Source organism: Thermobia domestica, chromosome 9 (genome assembly GCF_964235325.1).
Source record: "Thermobia domestica chromosome 9, izTheDome1.hap1.1, whole genome shotgun sequence".
In the NCBI taxonomy this organism is placed as follows: Eukaryota; Metazoa; Arthropoda; class Insecta; order Zygentoma; family Lepismatidae; genus Thermobia; species Thermobia domestica.
In genome coordinates, this window is record NC_137462.1 from 165,224,472 (window position 1) to 165,247,397 (window position 22,926).

The following is a 22,926-nucleotide window of genomic DNA, read 5'->3' on the forward strand; positions in this document are numbered from 1 at the left end:
GTCGTTATCTATTACCATTTTTGTTCTATGGCGATAAATGTTTGAACCAGAAATGGTTGATTTCTGCCATTCCTGTTTGAATAGCTTACCGGACTGCCGTGTCGCGACAAAACCTGTAACTTGAGTTACATTGTTTTGTCGCTATAAGCATTTTTGAATTTCCCGCCACCGATACTTATGTTCACCAGGCCCAGCATTGAGCTGAGTCAAATACTTTTGAAAATATACCAAAGAGAATTTCGATGTAAGTAGGAAATTAGACGGTCTGTAGCGACTTTACGGCTCTTTTTCTCAAAACTGCTCCGCCAAAGTTACAGCGTTTTGTCGCGACAGGGCAGCGGACGAGATAGAACAACCTATTCTTGGGATGCTGAATCGATTGCAAAAAAGTTGCTTCTCGATATCTCTTACCGTTTTTTTTTTTTTCCTGATACCTGTCGACAGATAGACGGACACAACCGTTCTATAAGATTTCTGACATTTATGCATAGCATCATTAGGAACTCTAAAAAATTAACAATTTGTGTATCGCTAGCAGTGGCGTAGCACACTTTTGCGCCCCCCCCCCGCAAAGTATAGAGAAGGGGCCCTAGTTGCAAAGCCGATAGAAGTAAGATTGAAGTTCTACTTCTTTAAATCTTTATTCATCGCAAGACTTCGGGCCCCCCCCCCGCACTGCGGGGGTTGCGGGGGCAGCTGCTACGCCACTGATCGCTAGGAAAGCAGTTAAGTATTGTAGATAAGGTCCGTACTGAGAGTGAGAAGCTTCAGACACTTGTAACAACTTATCAATAAAAATAAAAATTCAGAAAAAGAAAATACGGGTCTAAGTAGGAATCAAATCTGGGCATCCGGATTACCGTGTTGGTGCGCTAACTACTAGGCTATTAAGTTTAGTAATGAAAAAGTGCTAACTTTGACATTCTTTAGGTTGTTTAAGGTGGTGTCTGCTTTTGAATATGTCCACGGGCGTAAATACAGGGGGCTGGACTGGCAAAAGGCCAGGAGCTCACAAGATGAAGGAATCCACTCTGATCCATACATTTATTTATTTATTTATTTTAATATTTTTTTGAAGAAAGCATTCTTAACATTAAAGAAAATAAACACATTGTATGCACTTCAATATTATTATAGTGCATGTCATTGTTAAATCTTAAGTCACTACGGTAACGAAGGCAGAACATTTATGTTTCTGCATAGATGTCATAATAGAATAATAGTAAGTGTATTTGGACACAATATTTAGCGGTTGAGTATATTCAGCAGTCTTTTATCCAGCACAGATGGCCAAAATGTGTTTCTGAAGAAAGTTAATCCAACAAGATGAACAAGAAGGTATGATGCAGTTTTTGTCCTAAAAGTGAATTTTAAAACATTCAAAATACTCTTTGAAGGTAATTCAATTGAGTGCAAGTCTGACGAAAAAATGAGGCTGAATATTTTCCAGAGCATTTCGGTCGTAAAACATGAATTTATCAAAAAGAGTACAACTTCTACAAAGGTGTCTTGATAGCATTTTAGTAGCATTTTATAAATGAAAACTTTAACGTTCCACAATTATTCCCTTTAGCCTAAGGGAGACGGATGATTAAGGCAAGTGAATGATGGAACAACTGATGGAATGAGATTGTGGGAGGAAAAGGGAGTATCTCGAGAAAACCTACGGATACGATGTTGTCCACCACAAACTTACTTGAGCGGTGATCGAACCAAGGACTTCACGCACCAGAAGTAAGCTCTCTAGCACTGAGTCAACATGCCCGCCCCTATTTAATAGTATTTTAAACACAATTTTACAAAATTTAAAGGTTATTCTTCTCTAATTGTAAGAACTCTTTGCAAGCTGAAGTTTCAGATTCGGAGCCATTCTCCGACTCGAATTGAATCGACTTCTGGTGATAATAACATCTCGATTACTCCTCTTTCAAATGTTGAAGTTGCTTCTTCGGAGATTCCCGCAAGCTTGAAATCATCGGGTCTAATGCAGGCCTGTGCTGGGATACCAACTAGAACGGTGGGACAGGTATACCAAAAGGGCGCCAACACAAACGCGAATTATATATATATAGTGTAACGTGGGTTCCTGTCACCACGGTATAGCGCGTCCTCAGGTCGTCTTTAGATATATAGCTTAACTGCGAATATATTGAATAAGCAATCGTGGACAGACAACAAAAGGTGGTCCTCCGGCTTGAGGGTTTGGGGTGAGGCTAACAACCTCATCCTGTAAAAAGAAAGCGATTGTTCAGAAACATTCACAGAAGCCTCGGAACATGACTGATAATTTAGTACAACCTCAGCAAAATAAAATGGACATGAGATTTGGAACATACAATGTAAGAAGACTTTATAGAGCAGGCGCGTTAAAATCCGCAACGAATAAGTTAGAGAAGTATAGGATGGACTTCAGAAAGTTAAAGGGAAGGAAAGGGAGCAGTGAAGTCCGGAAATTTTACGTTCTTTTACGGGGAAGGAAATAAATATCAGCAACTAGGAACAGGATTTTTTGTTCACAAACGAATACTATCAGCAATTAAACGTGTTGGATTTGTTAATGATAGCGCTTCTTTTATTACACTCACGGATAGTAGTGTGATATTATTGCTTTAAATGTACATGCCCTAACAGAAAATAAAATGACGATATAAAAGACAATTTTTACGAAGTAGACGGGTATTTGACAAATTCCACTATACAGTATGAAAATTCTATTACGGGATTTCAATGCGAAAGCAGGACAAGAAGATATTTTCAAATCAATTATAAGGAATGAAAGTCTGCATAAAAAACAATGAGAACAGGGTTAGATTCGTGTACTTTGCAAAATCCAAAAATGTTATCGTGAAGAGTACGAAATTCCCACACCGTGACGTTCATAAATACACTTAGATCTCACCAGATGGAAAGTACACGTAATGAAATTGATCACTAGTAGATAGAAGACAGTCCATTATAATCAAATTGATCACATTTTAGTAGATAGAAGACAATCCACATAATTGATGTTCGATCTTTCAGAGGAGCTGACTGTAACACTGATCATTACCTGGTAGCAACGATAATAAGAGAGATATTCAACGATAAGGAAATATTCAAAGTCTGGAAACGGAGAGAACCAAATTAAAGAAATTAGAGGAGAGTCAGGCGGGGGGAATACCAGATTGAAGTTTCAAAAAGTTTCTCGGTTTTAGAAGGTCTGGAATGCACTAATATGTTTAGGATACTTGGGTAGGAATTAGGGATAGCATTCAAATTTCATCAAAACAAAAATTAGGGCGCGCAAAAACACATAGGAACAAACCATGATTAGATCAGGAATGCAGCAAGCTAGCGGAGAAGGGAAAACAAGAACTACACAAAATAACTACACAAAATTTCGTTGACACGGGAAACTTCCAAAATGTTTAAAAAAAGAAACGCGAATGTTTGAAAACTAAAATTAATGAAATCGAAAATAAAAGTAAAAACAAACACATTCGCGACATGTATAAAGGCATCAACAAATTTAAGAAAGACTACCAACCTTGCGAACATATTAAAGAAACTGGACAGAATAATTTTCACTGACACAAATAGCATCCTGAATAGATGGAAACATCTCTTTGACCATTAGCCCAACACGCAGCCAAAACTAATATTCGTGGAGAAAGGGAATTGCACATAGTACAACCTAGCCGAACAGAAGTAGAAATCGCTATAAAGAAAATAAACAAAAATCTTTCGGGTGTCAACGAAATTCCGGCTGAGTTAATTTTAGCTGAAGGAGAAAAAAAATGTGAAATAAGATACACAAACTCATTCTGCTTATCTGGAACAAAGAGAAATTGCCACAAGAGTAAAGAGAATCAATCATTGTTCCAATCACAAGAAAGACGACAAAAGTGATTGTAATAATTATCGGGGCATTTCTCTTCTGTCAACATCCTATAAAATCCTCTCAAATAATCTAATAGCAAGATTTATCCCATATGCAGATTAAATTATTGGAGATTATTAGCGCGGATTTAGGCGAAATCGATCAACTATCGACCAGATATTTAACATTCGACAAATACTCGAAATGAAGTAGGAATACAATACTTCGGTATATCAAGATGCTTTTAGAAAGGACTACGACTCGGTTAAGAGGGAAACATTGTACAATCCGCGGCAAAAAACCTGCAACATGAGAATGTAAGTTTATTATGATACTACGCCTAACAGCACAGGGAATCAACATAACGTCTAAGTGGCACGAATCACGCCAGGATAAACCTCGGCGTTCTCCCGTGAACACTTATTTTGGAGCAAAAGACTTCGTCATTTCACAATAAACTTACATGATTATGTTGCAGGTTTTTTGCCGTTGATTGTACAACATTCTTAAAAAAACTTGAAATACCGAGAAATGGAGAAAGCTAGTTAGATGTGTTTAAATGAATCTGAAAGTAAAGTCCGAGTAGGAAAATTCTTGTCCACGAACTTTCTCATCGAGAATGGCCTGAAACAAGATGCATTATCGCCTTCTTTGTTTCAGGCCACTCTACTTTGTTCTGGAGTATGCTATAAGGAAAATCAAAGATAGCGACCAGGGTCTAGAGCTGAATGGCGTTCACCGGGTTACAGCGTATGGTGATGATGTAAATCTGATAGGAATGATAAAACAATAGAAAGAAATGTGGAGGCCTTATTAAACGCTTGCAGAGGCATGGGTTTAGAAGTTAATGCAAAGAAAACTAAATATAGGAAATTCACTGGAATCAGAGCGCCACAGCCTTAAGCAATTTTTTAAATCTGCAGTCTTCACATTGTTCTTGTATCTCATATATATAATTGATACTAGCAGTTTGTCTACTTGTCCCAGTAATGTAAATTGCTCTATTAGCTATGTAACAAAGTATATATATATATATATATATATATATATATATATATATATATATATATATATTAACGTTAGTGCTATAACTTAATCACTAAAAACCTTTTAATCTATGTTTTTCAGCGATCCTTTCCAGTGAAATAATCTTAAACAGTAACTTTGCCGTATCCAATCAACCAGCAATTATTTCAAATATTCATTATTTTACCATTGTTCACTTCCAAGAACAATATGAAGACTCTATATACAAGGAAACTATTTAAGCCTGTGTGGCCCTGACGAAAAATGCCCAGCTCACGTTTGGAATATTGGAAATAATTATATTTTGCAGGAACATTATTTAGGTGAGTAGTTATAGACTTTCAATACAGGCTATGAAGACATAGGCTTTTAATGTTTAAGAGTAAGCATGTTGTTTTGATCAACCAATTGACATTGCTAAAGTCAAAATTCCACTCAGAGCATCTGAATTTATACATGTTGAATACATAGTACATTCCTTGATAAGTATCAGTGCTTGTCTAATTGAGAAGGCTTCAACTTCAAAGACAGAATTAACAACTACGTGACTAAGAGAATTTTTAAATCTTCCTATTCTACTACCACAAATGAAGGGTAAGGGGAAAAAAGAAGGAATGTCACAAAACTGCATTTTCGAGAAAACTGCGATTTAATATTGAAAACCGCGTAAGAAGAATAGGGTTAGTTACATCTTTTGCCCCTTTCTACATGGACATTTTTACATCTACGTATGCATGGCATATACAGTCAAATAGTACCAAGAGTCACCAACAGATAGGACAAAGCACCCGAAAAAGAACATACATGGACATTCCTTGTTTTTTCCCCTTACCCATCAATATGGATGTTAATATTAAAGTCGTAACACTTAGGTCAAGTCGACTATTGCACTAGTTTTGTTTTAAAGATGAAATTTGTATTCAAGTATGTTGTACGAAGTAACATTCGTTAGTCACAGATATGCCCGGATCAGTTTCCATTAAATGATAAATTGTTACGAAATAATCAATAGTAGTAGCTATGTTGCCACCAGATGTGTCTACACATTATAAAGAAGATAGTTAAAATAAAATATATTCAAAAAAGATCATATATTAAATGAAATGGTTGCACTAAATCGAAGTTCGAAACAAGTCTTCGAAATCTGGCGTCATCTTGTCCCGAATTCCCTTCTTAAATCTTATCACTGATTTTAAATAATTTCTATGGTAATTTTTGCTTTGTTACTAACGGTTTATTTTCAACAATTAAATCGGAGCCTAAACATTGAACAGTGAATTCATTCAACAGTTTGTTTTATTCTTTATTTGTGAAGAAACAATTTTCCAGTTATTGGATTTCAACAAAATAATTGTAAATTTTCAAGTTATCACACATTACCAGTGTATATATAAAACGAAGTGGAAGAGGCATAAAGGAACTGATCCCTAGACTGGTGGGAAATACAACCACGATCTCTCAACTAATTGCATGATAGCTCTTTATTATTGAAATGTCAGCGACCCGATGAAATAACTATTTTTATCTAGATAAATTTAGTTATTCTTCGGATTCAATCAGATATATTCTACCAATTGTTTCTAAAAGCAATCTATGAACTTCTGCTTTTCTATGTAAGCGAACAGTCCGTAGAAGTGTCATTTTTTTTTAAACACAATACCGGTATAAAAAGCAGAATATTGGCGGGAATGGAGTAAACTTGTTAAATTCTCAAAATTAAAACTCCCTACTGTCACTATCTTAATTAAAAAAATAATAAATAAAATAAAAATACAATAATAAATATTGAAATGAAATCTTTAAGTTTTACGTCCCACGTTATGCCGGTTACGCTAAAGGAGACGGTGATGATGAGAGATGAGTGAAATGGTGGAATGAAGAAAGTGGGAGGAAACGGGAGAACCCCAAGAAAACCCACGAGCAGTGTTTGTCCACCACAAAGTCCACACGGCGTGAGCTGGGATCGAACCAGGGACCTCAAGCATCGGAGGTGAACGCTCTACCACTGAGCCACCGCGCTCCCAATAATAATATTGATTCCACAAGGAATATATTTAAAATGATTGCTAAATGATGAAAAGTTATTTCAATAGCTGTGAAGCTTTTTAACTTGAACTAGGACTTGCGAAAATTATTTAAGGGCAAATATCTGAGATAATCCTTCAATTTTCTAACACCCTTGCTTATTTTTCCTCTCTCTAATGTTGTATTTTAATGCATTCAGAATTTTAAGGTTTTTTCTCCCCACTAAATTGTAATTCTATAACTATTTTAGGACTCAAAACTAAGTCTGATTGATAATTTACGTGGGTCGTTCAATATATGTTTCCCTAAGCTGTAAAATATTGATTTGTTAAAATACAATTGTAGAATATATATATATATATATATATATATATATATATATATATATATATATATATATATATATATATATATATATATATATATATATATACTTGTGTAGATGGGTCGTTCCTTACATCTCCATATATTGCACCAATTTGTCCAAACCCTTTGGAAAAAAAAAAATCAGGGCTCTGGCTATTTAGCGCTCTCTTCACACACTGTTTCACTTCATCCGTTTCGAAACGTTCACCTTGCAATGCAGACTTTAACATCGGAAAAAGCTGGAAGTAACTGACTGCTAAATTGAGGCTGTATGGAGAGTGGGGTAGCCGTTTCCACCCTAATTCTTCAATTTTATGTCTTGTTTGCGTGCTGAGTAGTGGTGGATGTTATCGTCAAGAAAGGACTAGGACGCTTATGTCAAATTGAGTTTCCCTAAGGAAATGTTCAGGTTCGACATAGGCGACCTGGTCTCCTGTCAACCGGTGATGAAGAAGCAGGGTTGGCAAAAACCATGGTTTTTATTGAAAAAACAAAAAACCACGGTTTTTTGGTTTAAATAATTTGCTCTATGTATTTATATCACATATGGACAGAAATAAGCTTGTTTCGCCTTGGTGTTAGTATGCAACAACCGGGTTATGCTGAAAGGGGCCACACAAGCTTAAAGCGGAATCCAAACCGCTTCTCGGCTTACATCCAAGAGAAATTGTCCTCCATTTTTGAACTAGGAACCGGGACTAATTGGCCACAAATGCGATACGTCTGCCGACTCACTCACAAACTCCTGATAAAAATACGTTGATTGATCTTTGCATGTTTGTTAATATAGTCGTCAAGAGTCATTAGGACAGACGGACAAAAAAATAAACAATTGCACAAGTGGAACCATTATACAGGATTACATATGGACAATTTCAAAGTACCACAGAGTACAGAAGAACTAGTTTAGTCCAAGCCAGTTCACTACGACTTTTATTAGTCCAAGTTAAAGAAACATAACGACTTACTTTGCATATCAGTAAGAAAAGTGAATAAAGATACGAATTATTTTAGTCCACTTTGGCTCTGACCCATTTATACATAAATAGTTACCAAAGATTCTTATTATTTCAATAATTGCCTCTTGTGGGGTTTGTATGACCCCCCTTCCCAAAAAAGTACGACATTTCGATGTATTTTATCAATAGTAAACATTATTAAAACGAAACAATGTTTAGAAATTTTCCTTTGGTTGCATAACAATAATAACAAACTATTAAAAAATCACAAAAGAAACATCCATAAAGTTACATAAAAAAAAAAAGTTGCTTTTGTAATATAATCTCTTTGAGTAAAGAATGGGGAATTTAGGTCTGAATATAGTACGAATAATATATGGGAGTGAAAAGTGACAACCCACAAATGTGTGTTCAAGATTTTACGAATAGTTACACTTTTACGAACATTTTTCGTTTTTTGGTTTAAACCAGCCAACCCTGTGAAGAAGTGAAGCGGAATGTGAGGAAATAGCCAGAGCCCTATTTTTTTTTATTTATTTATTTTTGTGTGTGTGTGTGTGTGTGTTGTTTGAGTTTGAGCAAATTGGTACAACGGTCAGAAATCTGTATCTGGAGAGGTGAGGCAGGACCTACCTACACATGTATGTGTAGTTTACTTTTTTTTTTTTTTTTTTTTAACCAGCTTAGGGAAACTTCTACATTGAACGCCCTAAGTATTTACGAAGTAATCAGAAGTCTAAAAACAAAAGCGCCTAAAAAACTTCCAAGGAAATAAATACTGTGAGATAAATCATTTCCCTGTACTTTATCGTGAATCACGGAATATTATCGGAGAACGAAGTTAAAAACACACGTACGATTTGATTATTTCTAATGTGCTCTAGAGAAAAATGCGAAAGAACTTTACATTCCTCTTTCCCTCTCATGAAACAAGATAAACTAGTGATTTGGCCAGGTTGACCTCAAGGGAAGCTTGTTTAAAACAGTGCAGTTATAGCGCTATGAGGATATAAATGGAATAATCAAAAGCTTAAATGGTGAAACGAATAAAACATAAGACTTCAGTCATAAAACATCGTAATAAGCTGTTTACTGACATTTCACTTTCGAACATGAGGTGAACTGCTTTTAGAATTTGCTCTCAGAAGCAGGTTTTCAAATACATGGTGGTAATTGTTGTTTTTCTAACGAAGTACTTGATCAGAGGATCTCAATTTTTGTCTCAATTATCCTGTCCTATATTAAGCCTTTGCTTTTCGTTTTAATAATAATTTATTTCGGTTTCTGTATTTCGTTTTGATTTGCAAAATATTCTGCTTTACAATGCCCTAATTAATATACATGTTTAGTGTTAGTAGTGAGTGTACTACTAGCATCCCTAAATTTTGGTGTATATTTCATCAGAAGCAGTAACTAATTTCAATTTTTACATGCAGTTTGATAATCACATGCAACATGGTCACTAATAAAGTTCCTGAAATTAAGAAAAAAAATATTTCATCATAATTTATTTTTCTTAAAAAAGAAAATTACATTCCTTGATACAAACTTCATCAAGTATCCAGTTCATTAGATCTGTCTATGAACCTGAAGTGCGTAATCGGCAAATTGAAAATCAACCAGCTCATAATTGTATACAAATTATGTACATATTTAAAAATAAAATAAAAGTACAATATTGTGTTTCGAGAAAATTGTTTCAAAGTTACGCCGCATTCAAACATCAACTTGGAATGCATAGTCAGTATAACTACAGAAGATCTAAGTATCTGAAATAATCATACGTGTTTCGTACAATTTTATACAGCCTATATTTCCAGTTAATTTTCTTCAAAAATTACACACAAAAGCCTGAACTTGGATTGCAGCATGTAATCTAAATAGCTAAGAATATTGCACATAGTTCATAAAAATGTGTACAACTGTGTTTTCCGTATGTCTTCAAGTGTGCACACTCAAAGTTGGGTGCTTTAATAGAGGATGAGGGAAGATCGGAATGATCACACTGCGCGTTTTCCTGCCAAAGGTAGATTTATTTCTTTAAGTTTAGTGTCCCTTTTTTAGCACCGAGACTTTCGAAGACGTTTCAGGGAAGAATCTTTAACTATCGCAAAGTGTTAACCTCTGAGAATCGAGATCGGCACCACGTGTACTAAGTAAGGGAGCGAATGCTAGCCACTAGACTCGCGTGGAGGACTAGGAAAACCACGTTACTTCAACTAATGCAATACTGGAAAAATGCCTTGGGCTTCTCGATTTTTATATTCAAAAGTAGATAAGGTATATAATTTGTGTACATTTTTCTTTCCTTATGAGCTCTCTCGTGACCATGTGAATAGAGCTTCTGGACGTGACGTGGGAGATCCGGGCTTGATTCCCGGCAGGAGCTCATGTGGTTCGGTTCTCGCTGAACGGGACACTAAACTCAATTCTAACTTTCTTTACCTATCGAGTCGTACGAACTTCTAGCACGGAAAAGTAATGTATTACTTTTCAATCTCTGCTAAACCATCAATGAATGCTACTGTTGAAGATAGTTTTCTAGGAATTCAGAATGTACATTTTGAAGCAAGTATGCATAAAATTTATATAATAACCTTAGTTACTTAGATCTATCATCTGAACTCCCAAGTTCACAATTGTGTACGACATATGCACACTATTCATAGCTACTTAGCATCTTCGGTATGATGATTACGTACTCCCAGTATACGTTTGAATTAAAGGCAATTTTCTCAAATACAAGGATGTCAAAAAATTTTTGAGATGTATACATAATTGTACAAAATATGAGGCCTACATTATTCTTTGCTACAGAGATCTAGCGACTACGCAGTCCAAGCAGATGTTTGTTATTTTGAAGGCATTATATATATATATATATATATATATATATATATATATATATATATATATTAGCTACTTAGCTCTTCGATATGTTCGCACTCCAAGTTAATGGCGTAACTTTGTTCTCAGTATTCTCGAAATACAAGGATGAACAAAACTGTACAAAAACTAATTATTTTTAGCTACATACGACTTCGACCTCCTGACTACGCATTTAGACCTCAACTTGGAAGTGCGTAAATTTCTCAAAATACAGGATCTACAACTTTTGTAAAGGTATGCAAAAATTATGAGCTAGTTAAGATTTTTGATTTGTTGATTACACACTCCAAGTCGACGAACCTCAGTTCATTCAAAATACAGTACCGCACAGCGGAACCAAAAATACAGAAAACAAATACAAATTATTGTTGTTGATAAATAACAGGTGGGATTTTCAAAATAAACAGAAATATTCCGCTTTTCAAATAATAATGTACTTTTGTCTTAAATAAGAGAAATCTGCTCCGTTCTTTGAAGATCTTGCTTTTAGAAGAAATTAGGTAGTATTTCTTCTCAGTTACTATTACCATTCTCACTACTATCTGCTGCAGGTACCTCTAGTTTTGTCTGAACTGAGAGGGCTAAATCTTCGTCTGAAAAATAGAAGAAAATAGTAATAAGTAGGGCCCGAATTTAAATGCGCTATAGACAACTGAAAATATGCACTAAGAAGTTATAAAATATGCACTATAAACAAAATAACATGTACTTAAGATGTATTTTATTCATTTCAGATTTCCTTGATTACAGTATTTACTGTGAGCAGGAAGAATTTCCATAGTCCGCTACTAGTTTTTCAAGCTTTTCTGATATCAAATTTCGTATATTGTTTGCTAAAATAAGTTAGAGGCCGAAAATCACCTTTCAACATCAATTGTCATAATTGGACAATATTTGTACAATGACAAAGACTGTTTGGAACATTCAATCTGGTGAATATTCACTGATCCCACATTTGTACTGGACTAACGATTAACTCCTCTTTGACTTGACCTAAGTACCATATCCTTATCCAACATCTCTCAACCTTTCTCCAGTTCCGTCTGGAACAGATCATAAAGGAGCTGACTTTTCACAAGTTCTATTGACTTGTAGAAGAATGCGACTTCAGCTTCCCAGACGCTTAATTGTTTCAAACAATTGCGAAAAATGTACATAAATGAAATTAGTATCTTGATGTTAGGAAAGAATATTCACATTTCTCAGCCAGTAGGGAAAATAGTTTTAATGGACGAAACTACTGATTCAGGACACGACAAAATGTTTCGTAATGTGCAAAAACTTCAAATATGCGTAAACCCTCAGAATACAGACTAACCTTCAAAATATGCATCTGCATATGCGCATGCATTAAAATAAATAAATAAATAAATAGATAAATAAATAAATAAATAAACTAGGCCCTAGTAATAGTCATCAAAATGAATATGTAACTAACAAGATTGTGAAAATTTGACACTGATTGTATCCCAAACCTCACTATGTAAAAGCCAGCCAAGCACTGTTAATAAAAATTTTAATTTTTAAATATAATAACTTACTGATACTTTTATTATACCTAGGTATATAATAAAACCGCCATAAAGATCTATATTTTTGAAATTCTCTCGCCGAGTACTTTCATTTTATTCATAATACATACACAAAACATTTGATCTTTGCGTTTCAACACATTGAACCGTCCACCATATAGAATCTTACGTAACGCCATTTTACCCACTGTCACTTCTCAGATTATGACAAATCTTTTAATACATTATTCAGATATTAGGTCAGAATTTGCGTTTTAACAATAAGACATTCACAGTAAGATATAATGGTTGGTTGGCAGATTTGGAAAAATGAAATAAAATCTTCAGTTTTATGTCCCACGATGATGCCTTGTATGTTAAAGGATACTGTGATGATGAGGGTGAATAAAATGGTAGAATGAAGAAAGGAAAAAGAGAGAAAGCTGAGAAGACTCACACGCACACGGTGTTTGTCCTTCACAAAGTGAAGTTAGCGTGAGGCGCGATCGAACCAGGGTCCCCAGCGTCTTTGTGTTTCTTAACTCTCATTGAACTATACGAAAGTTTCACCTAATCCAGTGAGAAATTTCAGTGCATCGTCACTGGATAATTAAACAATACTGATATTTACAATAAAGACTAAAGTACTATTCAGACTGCAATGCAAAGCACTATTACAAATTTATTGAAATATACAATTACTGTTGTTTATTACAAGCAAGCACTGCGAGTGGATAGGGTAATCCAATTTGACACTTTTCGGAAGAAGCCATTTTACGAGTGGGAGGGAGCGATTTCTCTATAGTACGGTTGGTTGGATTCAGTCTGGGTTCGGGGCAGATTTGGAATGGCAGGCAAGTAGTAGAGCTTACTAGCATAGACAAACCATACAGATTCCAGGGTGATTGTGTTACCACTTGACAACGAGCCTCAACTATAGTGAATTTGTAGAACATAGATCTACAGAGGTAAAATCCCCACCATACCGTAAATAATACTACAAAGAAACACATATACAACAATAAACCTCACCTAATAGATGGTACAAAAACGTAAGTCACTAAAAAAATAATATAAAGGAAATTTTATTGTTCCCAAACCAAAAGAATTAAATTCCAAGACACTGCTTTGTACCTGACAGAATAATATTCGATACACAAATAGGATTTTTCCATAATAGCGGTGAAATTACTTGTCACTATGGATCGGCCCGTTCTCCGCGTGGGAAAAAACAAGTAGCTCCCGCCAGACATACCTAACTTACTGTTTTGATGTATCAATCCGCAATGCTCCACTTGGTCTCGTTAAAGAACTCGTAACAAATGTTTCAATTACAAAAAGCAGTACGCAGAACAAAGTTACGTGATAAAATGTAAAATTGTTCTAAAATTTTGCTATAACAAGAAGTCCAATCAATGCGAAATAACACTGTAAATATACGCTACGTGACACAGTGTTGCCTCTTCCCAATTTTTTCCCCTCCTGCAGCATGATCTTCCTGAATCGAGAGCCTGAAATTAAAAGTTTTCACTTCTTTCTTTCGGGACGTTCGGTTGATCTCACTTAAGAACTTGAATAATAAGGCAAATATTTTATAACTAGGGTTCTATAACCTGACATGTTATAGTATGTATTATCTTTCGCACGTTTATTTACAAAAAGCTGTCAGAAAAATCATCTCTTGTAATACAAATGCAGTAAATTTCTGGAAGCGAATTGTTTTAAATCCTAAGTCACTGGAAATAACCACAATTTCATGGAACTGTTGCTGTTCAAGATTGCCATACAAGGGAAATATACATTCTTCTGGCCAGATTAGCTAGCAATAAAGATAAGCAGAAACCAGGGTGTCCACTCACCTGGAAAACCGGGAAAAGTCAGGGAAATTTTTAATTCTGGAAAAGTCAGGGAATTTTGATGAAAAACCGGGAATTTTTACTCGGAGGAAAATTTACGTTCTGCTGTATTCCTAGCCATTTAGCTGGTTTATTTATATACAAAATAGCTTTGATCGCTGGGGGCTTCGCCTCTAGATATCTCCTTCGTCCAAGTTTCGTTTATCTAGCTCTGCTGGTTTGGGCTGCGCATACTTTCTTCATATTCTTTTGTCATTTAGTGCTGCCCATGAATTGAGCTGGAGCGAAATCGGGACCATTTTGTAATTAACACACTTGTTTTGTTCGATGGCTGCTCGATTTCCAGAATTCGGTTGGGGCTGCGCCCCTGCATCCCGTTTTGGTAGTCACGTGATTAATATAAAGGCTGAACGGTAGTTGAGTATTTCTGCCGGAAGAGTTCCGAATGTGTGTCGAATTCCACAAAATGTGTGGAATTTTGGTTAATGCGTGTATTTCTACGTGGAATCAAAAACTGTGTGGATTCCACATGCATTTGTACTCAGTGGCGGCAGTACTTTTTGCGACACACGATTGATTGTCTATGCTTTTTACAGATATTCGACCTTTTGACCACCTTGAAGTAATAGCATCCCCCCCCCCCTAGTTTTTACACCCAATTCCGCTACTGCATGTACTACTGTTCTTTAAAAAAAAAAAAAAAAAAAAAAAAAAAAACAGCTACAAACAAAATTTTCTGATTTCTTAAAAGCACATTTTATTAGTGCTCATTTACTTCAGTTCCGTTGTTTTGTTACACAATATTTCCTATCTATGTCGACTTGTTCCCCGGTTGCATAACCACCACACGCCACTGCTGGCACGACAAAACCTTTGGGACCCGGGCCTACCTAAAGTTGTTAACGCTGGCTTTCTAGACCGAAGTCCGCTACTTCTTAATACAGGTAACTCCATAATTGTCCTTTCCATACTCTCTGGGCCAACACCAAAACTTTTGAGTGTCCACAGGAAATCGAACCCGGGACTACGTGCATCGTACGCACACGCGCTAACCATCCGGTTCAGTATACGAGGGTTGGGGCAAAAGTCATGGCAACTATTTTTTTCTTGCAGATATGTGAGTGGATCACAAACTTCTATGTGTCGTGTGGAAGTTCTGCAGGCATAGTGTGTATGCAGAACAACAGATGGCTCTGTGATAGCTTGTAGTAGCACAGCGAGGCCTGTGAAATCAGTCAGTTGGTGAGTGTCGTGCGAGATGGAAGTAACCCGTGTTGAGCATCGCGCTTACATCAAAATAGCCGTTCTCCGAGGCTGAAATGCGATGGAATATCACAGTGAATTAGTGGAAGTGCTTGGGAATAATGCCCTACCATACCGGACAGTAGCACGGTGGGTAGGAAAGTTTCAGTAAGGACGTGTGTCAAACAGTGATGAGCAACGTTCGGTACGACCTGTCAGTGTGCGGACCGACGTGACACGTGCCGTCATCGAGCAGCTCCTGGATGAAGACAGACGATGGACGCTACTGGAGTTAGCGGAGGCAAGGGGCATCGAGAAACGCACCCTCCACAGGATATTGCATAATGAGCTGCAACTACGCAAAATCGCATCGCTGTGGGTACCGCATGCACTGACGGAAGTTCAAAGGTGGATTTGCTATGCAATATGCTCCGACCACTTTGCACGCTGGCAACAGGACGGCGATCAATTCTTGTCACGAATAATCGCCATCGATGAATTTTGAGCCATGGCATACGAACCAGAACTGAAACGTCAGTCCGCAGAGTGGTGAGTGGTGACATGCTGGATCACCAACAAGGCAGAAGTTCCGTCAGAATCCTTCCCCAGTCAAATTGATGGTGATCGTCGCGTTTGACGTCAGGGGTGTCGTTGTTTGTCACTTTGTTCCACATGGCAGAACAGTGACCGCACAATACTACAGGGACTTCCTGGTGCGACAGGTACGACGTGGCGTTCGGGAGAAACGTCCGGTTCTTGTGGACAGTGCAATAATCCTGCACGACAATGCAAAACCACATAAAGCAGAGTGTGTATGCAGCTACTGCGACGTTGGGGATGGGAAGAATTGGAGCACTCACCGTACTCTCCTGACATATCGCGCTGTGACTTTGATCTCATTCGAAAGATTAAGGAACCACTATGTGGTAGGCGGTTTGCAACACGCGAGGACATTGCTAATGCTGTGCGCGAACAGGTGACCCGATTCACACATGGTGCGGCAAATGCTGAAGCGCATGGTATTCAACGTCTCCCACATCGTTGGCAGCGTGTGGTGCAAGTAGCAGGGGACTACTTTGAGCATCTTTAGGCCCAGATTTGTCATGTCAACTGTATGCGTACTGTGTTGTCATTCTTTTGTACCGTGAAGGTCATATTGCCCTGTATACTACCGTAATAATTTAGTGTGTTACGATATGTCAGTGGTATTCATTGTCCACACATGTAGTTAACACCTTGTCCTTTCGTCTGTATATGTCAGATTTTCCAACCGGACTGGTATCTTCAAGAAGAAGAAGAAAAAAAAATAGTTGCCATGACTTTTGCCCCAACCCTCGTATATGTACGTTAGCTACGCCGCATCGATGTGTGCTTGTGTGAAATTGTGTGGTATTTAAACGTGCTACGCGTGTATTTTGGACCTTGTGATCCGGCAGCTTGATTTAAGAGGTTGAGGATTAAGGAGGTAAGTAAAGATAGATTATGCATATGCAGTTATTAAAAAATATATGAAGCATTAAGAGTTATTTCAGAATACATACGAATCATGATTGTGCTGTTTTATGTTTGCGTGTGAAAGGGGGATCACACGTTGTGTGGCTTGTAATTTTGGCTTGTAACAACAGCGAAATTATAAATTTATCTATTTTTATTTATCTTTTATTTTTATTTATTTATTTATTTTTTTTGTTTGTGTTCAACTTTGTGAGTACTTTGAATTGTTAGTAATGAAAACACATAACTTTATAGAGCCATAGAGGTGTGCCTGCTGAATTTTTGTGATACACTGTTTGCAATAAGGATGTAGATAGACCTAACTATTCTTTCATGTAGACCTGTGTGACCATCTAACTAACCGTAACTAACTTTTTCGGTATACCAAATTCAGTAACAACGTTGAGCAATGAGAAACAATAGACAGTAGACTTATTTTATTGATGTTGTTATATATATTAATTTCTGATGTGAATGAATTGTACACTCATATTCATATTATTATTATTTTTCATTTCAGTTTGCGTCTCAATCATGTCTAAAAAAAGCTACTTTTTCGAACGACTGGCTGTCCAACCCAAATTTCTCATTGTGGCTTTCTGCTGTGAAGGACAACAGGAATGCTGCATTCTGTAAGATTTGCAGAAATACTTTTAGTCTCAGCAACACGGGGAAACGGGCTATTATTAGCCACATGGAAGGCAAAAAACACACTGCAGCTGTGAAGAACTCTCTAGTAACTCGGCCGATAACAACTTTTTGTCAGCAAAAGAATGCAGTGGAATATAGTGGTCAGAATCCAGGTCCTTCTTGTCCCGCTGAAGAACTGGTTGTAAGTAAAGAGATGCTGGTGGCTTCCGAAGAATCTATTAAAAATAAACATGCTAATGTTATGAAGTCGTTTTTAGTGTGAGTCAGTAACTAAAGCTGAAGTTCTGTGGTGTTTGCAGGCAGTAATGGAACACTTGTCATTCCGATCTGCTTCCCGACTGGCAACAAATTTCAAGCTCATATTCCCTGATAGCGAAATTTGTAGTACGATGCAAGTACAACGTACCAAGTTAGCTTATACTATCGTTCATGGTCTTGGACGACTTTTTAAAGGTGATCTTCTCAAAGAAATAGAAGCTTGCAAGCATTATGTTATTGGGTTTGATGAAAGCCTTAACAAAGTCTCGCAAAAGCAGCAAATGGACCTTACGATTCGGCTTTGGGACAATGAAAGAAACCAAGTGTCAGCAAGATATTTAAATTCAGTGTTCCTCGGACATTCAACGTCAGCAGACATTCAAATTAGTTTCAAGAATGGTATCTTAGGTTTGGACCTCAAGAAAATTGTTCAAGTTTCGATGGATGGCCCACATGTTAACTTCAAATTTTTAAGTGACCTGCAGAAAGATCTTGCAAGTTCACCTTCAGATCCAATTCTTCTTGATATTGGAAGTTGTGGGCTGCATACTATGAATTGTGCTTTTAAAGCTGCCATGCAAGCAACAGGTTGGAAATTAGAAGAATTCCTAAGGGCGTCTTATAATTTATTCAAAGACGTTCCAGCTCGTCGTGCAAATTACATAAGATGCACAGGGCCTTCTGTGTTTCCGAAAAAAATTTGCAGCATTAGATGGACAGAAAATTCAGACGTTGCTTCCCGGGCGATGGAAATATTACCGAACGCAAAGAAATACGTACAGTGGGCTGTTGATGAGAAGAAAGTACCGCAATGCAAAAGCTTTGATACTGTAAGACATTTCACAAATGATAACCTGCTTGGTGCAAAACTTGGCTTTTTCACAACATTAGCAAAAACTGTTGAACCTTTCCTGCGTGAATTTCAGGGAGAAGCTCCATTAGCTTCTTTCCTTTACAACTCGCTCCAGGCCATAGTATTGTCTGTTGCAGGTCGTTTTGTGAAAGATAGTGTTTTGGAAGGCCGGCCATTGGTTAAGATTGATTTCAATAATAGCGAAAACTTAAGGTCAGCCAAGTTTGTAAACATTGGGTATACATCAAACGATGCTATACGAAAAGCCAATACCGTATCGGATAGACAGACTCTTGACTTTCGACAAGATTGTCGCGCAGGATGTCAGAAATTCATACTGAAAATAATGGACCGGTCACCTCTAAAATTCAACCTGACAAGAGCAATTTCTTTCCTGGATCCAAGTGTGTTTGTTATGGATGACACTGTAGCTGCAAAGAGATTGTCCAATTGCCTAGAAATTGTAGTATCCAAAAATTGGATTTCAGGAACATTAGCTGATGAAATCCAAGGTGAATTCAAAGTTTTTGCTAAAAATCCTCTTGTATTGGAAGCATTGAGAACTTATGACAGGAAAAGTAAGAGATTAGATGACCATTGGATGGAGATGCTGCATTTAGGTGCATGCTCAATACATATGACTGATTTTGTGAAAATTCTCCTCTTTTATCTCTGGAAATGCTAGTGTGGAGAGGGGATTTTCAATCAACAAAGAATGTTTAATTGAAAATCAAAGCGAGTTGAGTCTAATTGCACTCAGGCAGGTACATGATAAAATTTCAGCTGTGGGTGGTATTGATAAGTTTCCAATTACAAAGAGGGTTGTCCATGCTGCCCGCAATGCTCATGAAGTATATGTTGAGTCTCTGAGGAATCAAGAAGAGGAAGAGAAGAAACAGAAGAAGAGAAATGCCATTAAGGATAAAGTTATTGAACTCGAGGCGAAGAAAATGAAGTTGTTGAATGATATCAAGGAGAAACTGTCTGCAATTGATGATGAGATTATTGGTTTGAGGTCTTAAAACATTTAAGTGGATGTGGTCTTAACTTCAGTTTGATTTTAGTGAACTGCAAGTCTGTGATTTGAGGTTTTAAAACATTTCAGTAAAGTAGTGTTCGTTCCAGTAATTTGTATTTTAGTAGTGGACTGTAAGTGTGTGTACTTTTGTGACTAGTATTAAGCTTAAGGTTGGAAAGCGATAGGGATAGACATTCCTCTTCTCGTTCTGTGCAGCAGTTGGTTACAGTGGAGTGGAAACACACAGGAGAATTGAAAATTAGGCAAGTAAGTGATTAAATTAGACTATTTATCTTCGCTAGTGTTTTTCAATTTTAGACCTCTCTAGAAATTTTCTGGAAAACCGGGAAAATTTCTGGAAAAGTCAGAGAATTTTGAAATTCCAAATGAGTGGCCACCCTGGAAACGCTACAGTTAAAAAGAGGATATTTATTTCATTTGGTCTTAAATTTTCTCAATTAAATCGTACTTATTTTCCTGAGAAAATAATTTAGTTAGAGAATTCTGTCATGCATTTTACAGATTTACTTTTTGTAACTAAACTAAATACAATATTCATTTTTATTATTTGCTACAATGCATGTACAGCGCACATTGACTTAATCTTACCTGAATCTTCTACATCAGAGTAGGATCTTGGAGATAAACGACATCCTCGTGATAAGTATGACTGAAGCTTCCCACATGCTGCTAATATAAGCCCCAAATAGGGTGGTGATGGTTTTAGAGGCCTTGATATATACTCAGGGTGAAATTGAGTTGCAACGTAGTACGGATGATTCTCTAACTCCATTATTTCCATTCTTGCCCCATCTATATCATGACCTATAAACAAAGGATTATGGGTTACTGATTGCGCTAGAAGCATCTACACCTTTAGCAAATGCACTAATTAATAGAATTCTAATTAGTTATTGTATTTTATACAAGTAACAAATTTTACTTTCCCATAGGAAAAAGAGAACGCAACGCGCTAGGAATTAAAAAAAAAAAGTTCTAAGTTCTAAAATTTCTTTAACAAATGTGTTTTCTTTTGGCTGGTGATTGCCTCCTTTGAACAATGAGACTACATAAAACGGGTTCGCACAGCATGTGTTAGCATGAGTTGCTGAGCAATAAACGACCTCTTGAAATGGGAAGATATATGGATTCTAGCATAACGTTTCGTCTCTGATGGATCTAGATATATGATCTTAATGGTTGTTTGTTCTTCCGTACTGTTAACACTGGGTGTACTTTAGGTCTTATAATTTAATGTAAATGTATGAGGCATTTACCATTACCCTTCACTTCTTACTCAAAAACTTCATTAGATTTTAAAATAAGTTAATGGCATAGTATTTTCTCAGTACTGAAATCAAAAGTGGTAGTAGATTTCCGGTTTTAGTAGAGAGATTAGAGTGAAGATGAAATGAAATGTTTCTTCGGACGCTTAATTGATTGTAGCTTCTCACTAATACCGTTTTTACTCTATAGTGATAAACGTTAAAACCGGAAATGGTTGATTTCTACCACTTCCGGTTTGAGTATCACCTCCAACAACGAACTCGATTCCTAACTTTTGACTCTTTACATTCTGGCCAAAACTGATGGTGATCTATCAAGCAATTCTTGAGATTTTGGTCTCCCGGACACACTGACGGAGCAAATACATAACCGAGTTTTTGATAAACCAAACTCCTGATTATGTTCATGCCATAATTTACAATTTAATGCACTTCCGATTTTACAGACGATCTTTCGCTCCAATTAGTGCATTAAATTAGGGTTTTACTTGATTTATGTCCAGCACTCGAAGTAGAGGCCATCATGTTGCATCGTTTGAAACAATCTTTCGGCCAGTTGCTCGATCCCACGCCGATACCACTTCTAATTCTTTGAAGGCGAAGAACTCTTCTACTGCAGCTTCCACTTCCGTTTGACTGTTTGAAGTATCATGAAAGAAGGAAATGAGTCATGGTGTGTGATGAATCGAACAAGTAGTAATCCGAGCTCAATTTCTTAGACTTTATTCCAGGTCGTTCGCAGGATATGAGGTTTTGCGTTGACTTACTGCAGAAGAGTTCGTTTTCTGTTCACCAATGCAGGGTATTTAAGCACTAGGCACTGGCATTGATGATTCCATCATTGAAAACAAACTTGCCCACCTGCCTGTGCTTGAACTGGGACCAATTCGTGAGGTATAATTCATAAGCTCCGGACACTTTCGCTAAATTCGTTAAGATAAATCATACTGGATTGTCAGATACAGAGATCGATTCAAACTTTAAGTGATTGTCGTCAGATTTGCCTCTATGACCTGAAGCACATCAGAATCCATGATTTTCAGCCTACAAGATCTTGGTTAATCGGAGAGGTTCTTGCAACCCAAGTGAAACTTCTTGAACCATATGGTAACTATGCTGCAATCAACTACTTTTTCACATTTCAAAGAACAAATCTTTCAGGTTGCTTTCGCGGTATTACGGCCCAGTTCGAACTAGTAAAGCTAAACTTCAAGAATTCAACTTTATTATACATTCACTTTTACGGTTGTCAGATCTCACACAGGATGCAACTCTGCGCAACCTTTCAGAGCATAAACTATCAATTCTAGCGGTCACGTTCGATGGTTTCAATCATGTAACATGCACACTTGCTAATATTGCAAAACTTATGACTCATCCTTGTATTTTGCTTTTGCTCTTGTTAGTGGGCTAACACTTGCTGTTTTTTTGCTGCTCTCGTTGACTTCTTTTCCAAAGATATTCTTCCTCCGGAAATCAGAATTAGGGTAGTTTAATTCTGAAATATTTTGTTTAGCAACGACTATTTTATATATTTCTTGAACTTTGCATCTGGGGAAACAAGGGATAATAGTAAGTTAATTTCCTGTTGTTTTTGACAATGCGACGTTACAACAATTACCGTCATTCTAAT

General features: G+C 36.8%; 1 protein-coding gene and 1 long non-coding RNA gene across 3 annotated transcripts in view; one reads left to right on the forward strand and one right to left on the reverse strand.

The window, feature by feature from the left end:
- LOC145695166 (uncharacterized) overlaps positions 1 to 22,926 on the forward strand; it is a 150,054-nt gene that overhangs the window by 119,702 nt on the left and 7,426 nt on the right. For both annotated transcript variants that reach the window (XR_014133121.1, XR_014133120.1), the window contains exon 3: positions 4,988 to 5,208. This is a non-coding gene — a long non-coding RNA (uncharacterized LOC145695166). The remainder of the gene's footprint in view (positions 1 to 4,987; positions 5,209 to 22,926) is intronic.
- Ctps (CTP synthase) overlaps positions 9,729 to 22,926 on the reverse strand; it is an 85,752-nt gene continuing 72,554 nt past the window's right edge. The window contains exons 13-14 of the mRNA XM_081772114.1: positions 20,617 to 20,832; positions 9,729 to 11,717 (exon numbers count right to left, since the gene is read on the reverse strand). Of these exons, the coding sequence (XP_081628240.1) occupies positions 11,638 to 11,717; positions 20,617 to 20,832 (296 nt within the window). The 3' untranslated portion in view covers positions 9,729 to 11,637. The remainder of the gene's footprint in view (positions 11,718 to 20,616; positions 20,833 to 22,926) is intronic.